At 38.2% G+C, this 14258-nt stretch overlaps 1 protein-coding gene across 4 annotated transcripts in view; it reads left to right on the forward strand.

The window, feature by feature from the left end:
* LOC311071306 (ubiquitin carboxyl-terminal hydrolase 12-B-like) overlaps positions 1-13908 on the forward strand; it is a 46685-nt gene extending 32777 nt beyond the window's left edge. For 2 of the 4 annotated variants that reach the window (XM_084095658.1, XM_084095660.1), the window contains exons 2-11: positions 221-320; positions 401-531; positions 644-711; positions 1044-1160; positions 2815-2904; positions 3288-3404; positions 6021-6152; positions 7145-7188; positions 8369-8410; positions 12251-13908. In XM_084095658.1, the coding sequence (XP_083951784.1) occupies positions 221-320; positions 401-531; positions 644-711; positions 1044-1160; positions 2815-2904; positions 3288-3404; positions 6021-6152; positions 7145-7188; positions 8369-8405 (836 nt within the window). In that variant the 3' untranslated portion in view covers positions 8406-8410; positions 12251-13908. Of the gene's footprint in view, positions 1-217; positions 321-400; positions 532-643; positions 712-1043; positions 1161-2814; positions 2905-3287; positions 3405-6020; positions 6153-7144; positions 7189-8368; positions 8411-12250 lie in introns of all 4 variants that reach the window. The other 2 variants (XM_084095657.1, XM_084095659.1) reach the window with 1 other exon arrangement.
* Positions 13909-14258: the final 350 nt, after the last annotated feature.

Consider the following 14258-nt stretch of genomic DNA (forward strand, 5'->3'; position numbering starts at 1 on the left):
ACATTTCATCTCATTGCTGTTAAAGCTGATGAATATTGGTTGGCTTATGTGGAATCAAAATGCTTTTAGTTTTAGATTTTCGTTAAAGCGTTGATCAGTTTCTGATCTCGATGGACACTCGATGGCTCTGTGTGTTGTAAGATCTGCTGGATGTGTTTCTGGAGTTTCTCTGGTCAGCTGGATTGACGTCAGTCCAGTGTTAATGTGTTTCTCATAGCAGGATACTGTGGGCTGGAGAATCAAGGGAACACCTCCTGCTACTTGAATGCAGTTCTTCAGACGCTCTTCATGACGAAGAGATTCAGGCAACATGTCCAGAGGTAAAGAAACATCTTTCACTTCCAGCAGTGGAAACAACATGACAAACAGCCGATCGATAAACACTCAATGTCTTCTGTAGATTGGGAGGAAGAGTCGGTTCATCTGATGGACACTTGGCTGGAGAACTGAAGAAGTTGTTCAGTGAATTAGAAACACAACAGAAAACTGCAGTTTCAGCAGCTGGAGTCATGAAGAGCCTCGGCATTACAGGTGGTTGGTCTCTTTATTGCTGTTTCCAGCATTCAGTCAATGTTTCTGCTGATGAAAGTTACTCAATATAAGTGTTTGATTGTTATTTGCTTTCTCTCCATCAAACCCAAAGTTCATAAACAACGAGACGCAGCAGAACATCTACAGTTGATCATTGAAAACACTCCTGGATCCTCTGAGGTAACTAGTTTCTTCTGAATCTATTCAATGACTTTCATAAGGACCATCTATCATCTCACAGCAGTTCAGCTCTGTAAGTGTTTCTCCAAAGAAAGTTCAGGTGATTTCCAGAGATATTATTGCCTCATATTTGGTCTTGATCTCCTGCTTCTTCATTGTCTTTACTTCACATGGATCCTTGACTATCATTTGTTGGCATGAGACACAATTAAAGGTTTATCAGCAGTCTAATGTGCTGGAGGCTGAACTGCAGAGAATGGTCATTTTAACAGTGAAAGCGCACGTATATCTGTGGATCATCACTAAAGTCTGTTTTCTTCACATCTGTGTAGATTTTTAAGGTCACTATGAAGACGACAAGAACATGCAGGTCATACAGACACAAACCACAAGAAACCTTGGAGGATTTTCTCTCATTGCCAGTGTCTCTTCAGAACTATCCGGAAGTGGTGAGCAGATCTTTGCTCTTCTGAATATGTCTGATCAAATATATCTGATTAACTAATGCTTACTGTCAGTGGTTTATACTTTTGACTGAGAGATTCGTCATTCCCATGATGAGGTTAATAGTGAAAGTTAGATTCATATTCTAAATATTGTCTCATTTGCTCTCAATAGCATGTCTAAGCAGAAAGCACCTAAAAGTTTGGTAAAGTGAACCTTTAATTCAACAACATATAAAAATAACATTTAATTTGAACACTTTGTAATGTCCAGTAAATGACCAAAAGCTTTTTCTTATCCAAACAGCACTCTTTAACCCTCTGAGGTGTTTTCTGGGCCCTGGAAGTGCTCTGACATTTGTGCTTATTTCTGTTACTTGTAACACTTACATGGCTAAAGTCTGATTACGCTGTATTCAGCACAAACTCTGCTACAATAATATATCAGCAGCATGTATGTAAAAGTATGTAGTTTTGACAAAATTATGTTTATGTATGGTTGGTGGAAAAAAGTCACTGAAATGAGGCCATGAAACGTCTCGGGTTACGACTGCAACACTTTGGGGAACGCCCTTAGCGTAACGCATCTGAAGTATGAATGAAACTAATCCAATCCTTATTGGTGCTGCGTCATGACATAACGTGACGGCATACAAGGAAGCTACAAAGGGACGCCGGCACACAACAAAGTTAGCTTCTGCGATGAAGCAAGTCGCTCCCAGGCAGGGGAAGGCGTGGCGGAGGGAACATATTGTACCTTTAACTTGCTGTACGACAGTCAGGCACCATTTGCAAACACCATAGAACCTGTTGGGTGAAAACACTGCATATACATTTCAGTCTCTCCAGCACACAAAGTCTCAGAGTCTCCCAAAGTCTCTCTCTCCCACATCTTCACAAAATACATTGATTACAAATGATTATGAATGTATATAAAACATAAAACAGATACATAATACTACTGATTATGAATATTGATCAAAAGTAATAATAATAAACAATATTAAATGATGAGATTTGAGTCTTCAAAATACAAAGTTCTGTCATGAAACTCTGGATAATGCAGGCTAATAGGCCCTTAACTCAGTCTGCTTGCAATCACACCATTCTCTGTAGAATTTTGGTTCCTGGTGTATTCCTTTCAAATTCAAATACTTGCTTTCAGACACATTACATCTTCCCCAGCACCACCTGTGTAGATTTGCTGCTGGTAATTCATGTATGTATCGTATAATTCATGTATATAACAGCAGCATGTCTTATTTGCTCACAGCTACTTGTCCTTGCTCATTACTTGCTCAGCAGCACCAATAACCAACAGCAGATCTATTCCGCTAAGACTAAACGTGTCAAGATAATCATATCCATTGCAATGCAAAACAGAAATACATATAATGTCAATTTCCATTTTGTTTATTCATTGTAAAAGTCAGGGAAAACATATTTAGAGCTTCTCATCCAATCAACATGAATCTTTGCTCCATTGCTAATCAAAGGTATCGGGATCTACTATAGAGTTCTATTGAAACACGGCTTCAGTGGGACTCTGTTGAATATGTCTATATTTTAAATGCACATTCATGTACAAGCACATCACATTAATTTAATGAACAGTGTAACTGTGCTTTATCTTATTTTTTTTATATTTCTTCCAATGTAGGAAAAGGCTTTAAAGGAGTTTCTTGATCAAATGTGTGGAGAGTATCCGCTGTATTGTTTTGATTGTAAAAACACGACAGACTGGGTAAAGGCAAGTATATTTCCTACATGTAATATCTGTTATAATGTGAGATAAATTGTGAAATATAGTGTGAATTTGATCCACATTTAAGTAAATCAGTTTACAATTTTTTTTATATATATAGTATTTTCTAAGCTGAAATACTGAAAAGTTATAAAAACTGAGTCAAAAACGTATTTTTCTCTTTGATTTCTTACAAAGCTCTCTGGTAGACAGGACCATGTAGTTGTGACATGCTTTGGTTTGGTATTAGACTAGTTAGTAATAATATTTGCATTAAATTGTTTAATGCTGTATTTTCTTCATAAATATTTTGAAGAAAGAAAGCACAACTTAACTTATTCTTATTAAACTCTTTCAGTGAATTATGATCTAAATTGTTTTCCCAACAGAAAAGTGAGATGATCAGGTTTCCAGGAATACTGATTATTCAGTTAAGGAGGTTTGAGAGCACCTCAGATGGCTACAGAAAAAATCAACTGCAAGTGATCATTCGTCCTCATATTAAGGTACTACTACTGTGTCAAGAAATCTTTCAGGCGATAATGTAGTTGTTTAAATCTTAAATCTGTGGTGCATTATAAAGATAGCACCTATTTGAAAATTTGATCTGCCTTTTTCGGAGTTGTGAGATCCAGGCGATTCCTGGGCGCTCAGCGCTCATGTACCCCGCCTGGAACAGCCTTTCCTCGGCTAGTCCTTCTGAAGATCGTCGCTAGCTCTGATGTCTCTGTAGTGGCTAAACATGAGATATTCATTTGATTCACCTGACGTCACTGTAGCTTTGCGACCGCGGCGGTCTCAGTAATGCCTGCAATATGTTGTGCAGTTGGCTGCAACAACAGCCGAAAGAGGAACCCTGAACTGGTATTTTATTCTATACCAAAAGAAGAGAGAAGAGAGAATCATTTATTTAAAAGACTTGAAGTCTCATGTTGGTTTGTGGTTAATTTTATTTCCATTACACTCTCAATGGCCAACATTATACAGACAGATATCGACAGATAATGTTTTGTCTTTTGTCTTTGTTGGATCTGTTTAAATGCACTTTATCATGGTAAGTTAGTAAGATTTGGGGTTGTTTTGAATATACGTAACTGTCTGTCTGTCTGTTAGTTAATACCTACCTAAATCTAATAAATATTTTTCTGAAGTTCATAAAGATATTGTCTTCGTCACATGCGCTTTAGATGTTATTTTGTGTAAGTAACGTTAGCTCTGCAGACGATGCATAATCTCAGCCTTGAAATGCATATTAAAGGACTAGTTCTTCCAAAAATGATAATTCTGCCGTCATTTACTCACCTTCATGTGCAGATCCTTAAGTTTACTTTCCGCGGAAGACAAAGGGACATTTTTGAATATGTAGCCTAATGGAGACTCTTCTTGAGGATGTAATGAAAGTGAATGAGTAACAAAAGCCTACTGGGGGCTGTCACGCAAATATATATTATAATCACTGATGACCTCTTGATAGCTTTTAATCGCAGCCGAATCATTTAAAAAGATTTGACTCGAAAGATTCTTTCATTTCGATATTTGTGTGTATTAAACCTTCTCTATAATTGAACATCTGTTCTTTCGGACAGATATGGCAGTCTTTTATGATCTTCGGCTGATGTCTCTGGCTGTGCTGATGCTGGTGTCTCTCTGGACTCTGCCAGTGCTGCTGTTCGGATCAGATAGATTCATTCATGACATCGCCTCGACTCTCATGAACACGCGCCATGAAGCTCTATGACTTAAGTATTTCTATATCATGAAAGGCCAATTGGGGCAAGCCTGGGGCAGATAATGGACTAAAGAAAACTGGGGGTAACAAATAATGATCGGAGCCTAAAATTGAAATTTTCTCCAGGTATCTCTGTCTCTCTCTCCCATTCAAATGGGCAGTTTGGGCGGCCATACCGGGCGAGTCGGTCGTAAATATGGCGGCGTTCTTTATGTAGTGACGTAGGTGGCATCTATGAATATAATTTGTCTTGTGTATATCTAACGGGCGATCTTTGGTATCATGAATCTATCATTTGTTGCAAATCGTCTTGGCTGAGGACAAAGTGAAGTTTTATAACTGTATACAATTAGGCTATTTAACTTTACCGTTGTAGTCTACTAGAGTACATGTACTCTGATAATCTTCACTGTAATAAAATAAAATATTTGTTTATATTTATATATGATCGTATATTGCCTGAACCATTAATAGTTTCATATTTTTAAAATGTAAATGAAAAGAGGCAGGGTTGAGTTTTATATTTAGTTTTGTTATAAATATGCATGCAGTGAAGATAGCCTAATCAATGTACGTGTTACCTAAACCACATTTGTGGCTATTAAGCCGGAGGAACCTTTTCACAGTTCCTAGAACTATTGGTGGAAATACCCAGATTTTGGCGTGTGAACTCCTTTGAGGAACTAATTTACTCCTAATTCAGAGTCGGGACTGAACCAGCACTATAGGAACTACCCGTGACGGTAGTGTTCACTGATTGGCCGAACGCACGCGAAACACCAGCACACGCCATTTCTAGGGGAACCCTAAAACTACCCAGTGCGAAAGCCCCTAATGTTGCCTAAAATATAACTTGAGTAGACAGAGCGAGCTCAGTGACGTTATCAAGAACGCTGCTTTACCATTTGGAAAATTACTGGACTTTTGTCCTCCCACCCTTGGGAGTTCGTTCTCTTAAGTCAAACTTGGCAAATCCAAACTACCAATGTCGCAAGTAAGAACTTTACATACTTGGTATTGAGAAATGCCCAGAGTAAGCTACTTAACTGGAGCAGAAACATGTGGGTTATTATTCAGAAACTAATAATGAACAAGAACACAGGTAAAACAGAACCAATGGAACTGTATTCGAAAACAATGAAAAATACGCAAATGATAACAAAACACAATGAAATGAAATAGCCTCGTAACACTATGATTTCCAATTGATTATATAATACAAGGAGAGGGATTGTGAATCCATCCTCTTCAGCAGTTACTGAGAACTGTCTGACTTTATAATTAAACCCATTACAGGTTTTTGACCAAAGCAGACAATAAAAAAGCTGTAATATTACATAAAAATTCACACAGTTGCATTATTTTTGACTGAGTTTCTCCTGTTGTATTGCAGGTTTCCCTCCACACGTATGAACTCTATGCCATTATAAACCATTATGGCCAATATGATCGTGGACACTATGATGCAGACATTAAATGTGAAGATGGAATCTGGCGTCGATTTGATGACCACAGTGTAAAAGAGGTATTTATAAATTATATATATATATATATATATATAAGTTATGAACAAGCTTTGTTTTGTCAAGTATCCAGTCAAGTATTAGTCTGTCATATTTCTTAACCCCTGAAGTGTCACCCCCCTTTTTTTGAATAGACATGAACATGAAAATGCACATTCCGAACTTAAATGGTTATAATTCAAGAATGCTTTGAAATATAGATGTAAGATTGGTCTTATTTTGAAGAAGTCATTTGGCAGAAGTGAAATAAATTAAGAGTGAAACAGAAAAAAAGTTATAGAAGTTTGAGTTTATGAAAATGTACAATGTAAAAATGTTATATAAAATATATATTTTCAAAACATATTGGACACTAAAAATGCAAGAAAATCAAAGCCAAATTGTAGGTTGATCTCAGAAAATGAGCTTTCAGTAAGATTTTGTTTGGGCGCAGTACCAAACATTTTCACTAGGTGACAACCAGACTCTGCCCATATAAGGGCTCCTTCATTTCCATATATGTTTTAAGTGATCTGAACCAAATTTTTCCAGAATTTTCATACAATTTATGAAGTTGATGCTATACACATCCTTTTCAAAAGTATTATGGGAAGTTTGGTAGATTTTTATATGAATTTAACCTCTAATAAACATAAAAAGAACACGTATGTGCGTTATAGTTCGCTGCCACATTACAAATGGTGAATCTATTATTTTTTCTTAATATTTACCTAAAATGTTTATTTATCTTAATATTTAAAACATTTCCAGACCTTTTTTTCTAAAAACATTTAATGGATGTTATCTTTTGAACTCTTGGCATGAAAACAAACTGAAGTTTCTACTATTCTTTTATGATTTTTCACATTCATCACTATTTAAAAATAAAAGTCTGAACACGCCTTAGGAGTATGAAAATATTCTTGTTGCAAATTGATTGTTACGTCTCCTCTGTAATTTATTTTGAAAATCAGTATATAATTACTCACATCTTATGTTATAATTTTCCTTAAAGAGTTCCTCGAAAGGCGTCTTCATAAACGAGAGCTCCACACACAGGTATCAGTTTTATTTCTGATCACAGCAGCTTTAGAGTCTTTGTTCATGACAGATATTAATGTTTTTGTGGGCTCATATCTGAACGGATCTTAAAGGGGACATATCATGCTAAATCCACTTTTTTAGCCCTTAAATGCATTTTGTTGTATATTTGGAGTGTTTAGAAGTACAGAAAAGATGAAATTATTCTCTTCAGGTGCTTCGTTGATATCTTTATATTCTGTTTTGGTCTTATTTTTCAACCTGTTCAGATTTTTCTGTTATCTATGACGTTTTTTTAACTATCACGTCACAGTATTTGCAACGGAACTGCCAAATAAGGACATTGACTTCCAGCCCAACACTTCGAGCAATCCGCCATTATTATTTCTCGCTGCAATTTTGTAGTCCGAGCTAAAAGATGCAGAAGTTACGAGAGGGTAAGTTAAAATGTTCGATTGTTGGATGTAGTAACCCACACGCTTCATTACACCGTCTAATGTAGATGAACTGCCGCGCTTGTGCATGTTTAACTGAAAGAAAGAGCAGAGAGAGAGAGACCCGGTCGCGCGCACACACTCTCTCTCGGAGCCAGGCGAAAGTGTAAACAAGACTTCACCGTCTCCAAACTAGACGCTGTCTTGCTCTCTCTCCCTCGCACATATTAATCAAAATAAATCGACACGGTGGTAAAAGGTCGGAAGACCAAAGTTTCATGTGTAAATACAGTAACACACCATTGCGATACATCCATATGAAGACGTTGTTCTACAGGTTCGTCGTCTTCATTTTCATCTCGCTCCGGCTCCGACTCTGGCTCGAACATGTAAGGCTGGCTGGACAAGTCTTCCGTTGTTGACATTTTGTTAATAACGTGTGAATAAAAAGTTTCTGTGCCGCTAGATAATCCTATCTCTGCTATCAGACTACAAAAATGGCCGAACGGGGTGGAGTTGAACCGAGTGTGGGCGGGGTATGAAGTGTCTCAATTGTATTTAAAGAGACCGCACCAAAACGAGTTGCTCTCAGACGCACATCAGAAAAGGGGTAGAAAAGGGGCCTGTGGAGCTATAATAATGAGGAATTCAGACCCAAGCATTGCAGTTCCGCTTTATATAGACTACAAATGTATGATTTATATGTAAAAAGGAACGATTTAAAAGCATGATATGTCTCCTTTAAAGTGTGTGTTTCTCCACAGGAGTTCAGAAGCCTATTTACTGATGTACAGACAGTGAGCAGCGTGAGTATCACAGTATTTCATGATTTCAGTGAGAGAAGGTCAGTGACAGCATGATGATCTGCAATGTTCTGTCAGTGACTCAATCATAGTTATACGCCGTCATGACTGCACAGATGAAGAGCTCAAAGTTACTGTGTAAACATAGGAAATACAGTAACTAAGAGATGACAGTTGTGACAGTCAGCATTGTGGTTGTACATATGGCTTTTTTATTTTTTATTACTTGTTATTAGGGATGTGCTGATATTAAAGGTAGGGTAGGAAGGAATTTTATTAAAAACTTTTTTCCAAATTTGTTTAAACTTTCTATATATATCAATACATAATTAAAATGTAAGTACTCTGAAAAAAAGAGTATAAAAATCGAGTGAATCTAGACCGTTTAATCTGCATTAAACACAGCTCATTATTTCCATTCGGGACAAAACAAAGGATTGGCTTAGGCGACTGTCACTCTCTCGCAACCATGGCAACCACCCTTTTGCCACACAGGATCTGCCCACTTGCGCACATTCGTTTGATTTGAGGAATTCAAGAGGCACGGAACCTAGGAATAGCAAAACAATGGCAGAGAAAGAGCAATCAAAATTCACATTACCGGCATATGCAGTTAGCGAAGGCAAACAAGGCAAAAAAGGAAGACAGTACTAGAAAAGGTAATGAACAAAAAGTCTTTGGATAAACAAAGAAATAAAACGCGTGTCAATATCCTCGGACCCTAGTTGCACGGCCTCTTGCACGACCCCCTCTGCTTCGCCCTCGACCCCGGACCTGTCCTCGAGCTGACGATGCAGTAGGCTACTTGTCTCTGGAGTGTAGTCCTCAGAGTCAACAATGCTTTCATCATGGAAACTCTTACATGCAGAACACCGTATATGTTATGAATCTTACACGAAATTCACCTTCATCACAGTGTAACTGATGGTAATGGAAAAAGGTGTATCAATGCAACCTGTTTTTAGCTTTGCCGTATAGATATAACTAGCTCGTTAGCGAATCAAAAAAAAAATATTTTAAACTTTACCAATATCAATATGCTAGCTTGATAGTGAGTACTAAAATACATCTTATTTGTTTATATTCATAATGATAAAGTTAGATTTTTTTTTATTACATGTGATTCTGACATGATGCTACATGCACTGCGCTCCTTCCTCTCCGCTAGTCTCAGGTAAATAATGCGTCTCCCAGCTCAGCGGTCGGAGTCGCGCGTTCATGTGTTTTGGGGGCGTGGCTTTGGAAGGAGCCCAGAATGAGCTGTCTTTAAAACATTCGTGAGAGGTCTACAGACACTCGATTTTTATACTTTCTTTTTCAGAGTACATACATTTTAATTATGTATTGATATATAAATAAAGTTTAAACAAATTTGGAAAAGAAAACAAATTTTTTAGACAATTCCTATCTACCCTACCTTTAATACGTGACTATATTTCTTGTCGAGGTGAAAAGCTGTCTCACAATACAAGCATGATGGTGTTGAGTTTGTGGCTAAACCTTTTACGGTCCTTGCATTATATCATTCTGTCCTTTAGTCAAGTGAGCTTTATTGTCATTCTGCTATAGAGACATTCAGTGGAATGAAATGTCATGCCTCGCAGGACCACGGCTACATATTTAACAAATATAAACATAAACAGTAGAAGTATAACTTAAACAAGTCTACATATACATGTAGCTACCTACTGAAAGTAATCTAACATACAAACTTATATATACAGTTTTGTTCAAAATAATAGCAGTCCAACATCACTAACCAGATCAATCACTGTCTTCGGTATAAATTATATTTCTACATGGCAAAACAATTACTAGTAGGTGTATTAGAGTAATAGCAAAACAACAGACCCAACAGTCATGACATGCATTCTGCTGATTCTGTGTAAATGAATCTTTGAAAGGGGCACATTATAAAATAATAGCAGTGTGGAGTTCAAATAGTGAGGTTATTCATTCTGTGAAAAAAGCTATTGTCAATAAGTGTCCCTTATTTAGGGACGAAGGAAGTACTGTACTGTACATGGGGGTTATTGGGCATTTCACTGAATAAAATGGGCTGTTCCAGACATTGTTCAGAAGAACAGTGTACTTTGATAAAGTTGATTGGAGAGTGGGACATATAAAAAGAAGTGCAGAAAATGCTAGGCTGCTCCGCTAAAATCATATCAAATCCTTTAAATTGGCAACCAAAACCAGAAAGACGAGGAAGATAACGTAAAATTACCATTCGAATGAATCGAAGAATAGCCAAAATGGCAAAGACTCAGCCAATGATCAGCTCCAGGGGTGATCAAAGAAGATCTAGAGTTATCCGTGAGTACTGGAACAATTAGATGACGCCTATGTGAAGCCAAGCTATCAGCAAGATTTCCCCGCAAAGTCCCATTGTTGAAAAAAGAGAGACATTGTTAAGAGACAGAGCCCCTATTCCATTCGTGTCCAGCAAAGAAGAGGCCAGAGAGAGGGAGCACACCTTCCTTTATCCTCCTGACCCGGTGACATGGGGGAGACCACCCTCAAATGGCTTAACCAGTTTTCTCTAAACTTCTCTAAACCTTATTACTTTTTATTTTATCTATCTGGATATGAGATATCTGTACCACTCACTTTGAGACATTTCAAATCACACCAACAACATAACAGTCAATGATAAACATTCACATTAAACCATGTTCTTGTATGAGTTGTTCTTAGTAGTTTGTGAGAGGAAGAAAGGCTGTATGGGGGAGGTCGAATGTTAATTAGCCAGCAGGGCCCTTTTACCTCATAGACCAGGCCTCAACCAGTATTTTCAGTCTTCCAGATTCCCTCCTTGATCCCGTGGGTCACATCCTGATGAACACTTACGGGGTCACAGTAAGATGTTTGTTATAATCCTTGAAGATGTAGCACAAATATTGTCTTTGCAATGTTGGCATCTGTAGAAGCTCAGTGAGCTCAGTGTTCACCTGCAGAACACCTGTTCTCACCAGGTGTATAGCTTGAGTCCAGCAGGTGGATGAATGCGTTCAGGTTCTCTTCCTGTACTCCTGTGACGTGAGCAAAGTTCATAGAGTCAATCTGGACCTTTTGTGACTTGTTCAGTTGACGTGTCATTCCTTCATGGAGAAACTTCCACTTCCCTGGCACCTTCTTCACGATGATGATCTGACCCTTCTTGACCAACCCTGTCACCTCCAGCGGTACGGTGGTCTGGGCAGACCTCAGTGGATGAAGGGCTTCTCCTTTGATCCACACTGCTTTGTGTGAGACACCTGAAAAGCATCTTAAATGTCCGCTTCACGATTGAGCACATATGAACTTACAGTTGTAAGAAAATGCATAGGAACGCATAATGAACGCACTAAGTATATCAATCATATCCCCCATCACCAAAATAATCAACATGTCTATTTCACAAAATATTTTCCCAAGCGTGTGGAAACCAGCTGTTGTTGCTCCAATTTTCAAAAGTGGAGATCCTCATTCCATGTCAAACTACAGACCCATCAGTATATTGCCTACAGTGTCTAAGATTGCAGAGAAACTAAAAGCAAAACAAATTATTAACCATCTAAATTCCACACCCTTTGCCCTTTGTTTGGCTTCAGAGCCAATTACTCCACCGAGACTGCGACTTGCTTCTTTACTGAACACATCAGAGCTCTGTTGGACCGAGGTGGGGCTGTTGGTGCGGTGTTCCTGGATCTCAGGAAGGCTTTTGACACTGTTAATTATACAATTTTGCTGGCAAAACTATGCAGTTATAACTTATTTCGACTGTATTTTTTAACATAATAGGATTTCGTACTAAATGCATTGTACAAATTTTTTTTTATATGTAATTTTACTCTCTTTTAGGGTGACTTGACATCTGTCCGGGGACTGCAGATGAAAAATAGCCTTCTGGCTAACTCTGGCATATTGGCAGAAATGTTTATTAATATGCACTGTCCCTTAAATAAATAAATAAATAAATAAATAAATAAAATGAATCGGGAGTCGATATCAGGTGCACAAACACAAGAGTGCACCAAATTGGGCCAGGACTGGATGAGCTAGACGACTTCCTGTAAAAAGTCCTGGTGGAGGAGTAAGGAAGAGGGTGCTTTGTTATTCTTGTTTTTTCTTTTTCTTTTTTACTTTACTATTATTGGGTTTAACAATTTGACACTGTTTTTGATAGAGAGGGAGGTAGCCACACTGTGTTTTTTATTTTTGGGGTAAAATTAGAATTGTTTCTTTGACTTTTATAAAGGACCCCTTCCTGAGTGTTTCCTTTTTTTTACACTTATAATCCTACTGAGAATATTTTTACATATAAATCACACTAACTGTCACAAATATGAATATGTGAATGAGGAGGGACGATACAAGGTTTGAAGCAGGTCATTGCCCGTGGTACGAGGTAATGCAACCAGATATAGAGGGAAAAGATAAGAATGTTTTTACTATTTTTATCACTTACTAATCATTTTACTCTTATAACAGAGTTCTTTTAATATTCTAAAGTTTTTTTATGAATCATAAGTGAAGTACATGCATTAGACTACTGGGAGATATTTCCACGGGGTAAAAAGAGAAATTAATTACAAGTGCGGTGGCCAATTGCCGGATCAGCAAGGGCAGACTCAACTGGTGGTTTAAAAACCCGCTGTCTGCTCCAACACCAGATAGTGCCCAGGGCACCTCTGGCAGCGATGGAGCGACCCAGATAGCACTCCAGGCCACCGGAAGCGCCTGTGCAGTTCCTCTGGCACCGTGGGATAATCCAAACTTTAAGTCTGTACACTGAGATATGTTGATTATGCTGAAAACAACCTTAATTTTAAGTCTATAACACTGAGATATGTTGATTATGCTGAAAACAACCTTAATTTTAAGTCTATAACACTGAGATATGTTGATTATGCTGAAAAATCAAATGTTTGAAGTAATCTATCCCTTCAAGACTGATAATAGAAAAGGAAGGTGAGATGTTTGGTCTCACTATTCCTCCAGGGTGTACCTTCGTGAGTGGGCCTATTGATAAGAGAGATGGATGGTCTATACTGGCCATGATTGATAGATAACAGAGAGAGGCTTATTCATGTAGATACATTCTGGGACAGAAATGAAGGTGGGACTAGGATTAGTCCCATAGGGGGGATATGTTGGAGAATTTTCCCTTGATTCATGTCTAAGTATGATGTAATGAAAATGACAAGCATGAAAAAATAGGTCTGAAAAAGGATGAGAGAATGGAAAATAACCAGTATGCATAAGTAACCCAAAGTGTCAAAATACTGTATGAAACAAAAGCACCATTATGTGAGGTTAGACCAATAGAGAAGACATGTCTAACAGTGCCAAGGTCACCAGGCGTGACAGAGGGGAAGAGATAGGTTTGAGGGTAACCATTGGAGACTTGATGATATGAAAAAGGTATAAAAAATGAATGCTGGATATTATAACTTCAGATGACCAGCTGGCTTCTCCTTTATTGTTTGTACAATAAAGTAAATTCTTCTGACCTGGAACCTCGACTCTGAGAAACTTCTTTGAGACCTGAACCAAAAACAACTTTGAATTTGCCACTACAGTATCAGAGTGACTCAGAGCTGTGTTTCAGCTCTGGAGCCCTGGATAGCGGCCGAGTGGTACCAGCCGGGAGTGACAATGGGAGCTGTCTCGTACCGGAAGGTTATCTCGACAGATGCCTCCAACCCAGACTGGTCTTTGGCCAGTGGTCAGACCGGGAGAAACGTCTTCACATAAACTGTCTGGAGATGATAACGGTCGAGAATGCACTGAAGCACTTCCTCCCACACCTACGAGGCCCCCATGTGCTGGTTCACACGGACAATATGTCTGTGGTGTCCTACGGGAA

The sequence above is a fragment of the Abramis brama genome, assembly GCF_963993115.1.
Source record: "Abramis brama genome assembly, chromosome: 20".
Lineage (NCBI taxonomy): Eukaryota > Metazoa > Chordata > Actinopteri > Cypriniformes > Leuciscidae > Abramis > Abramis brama.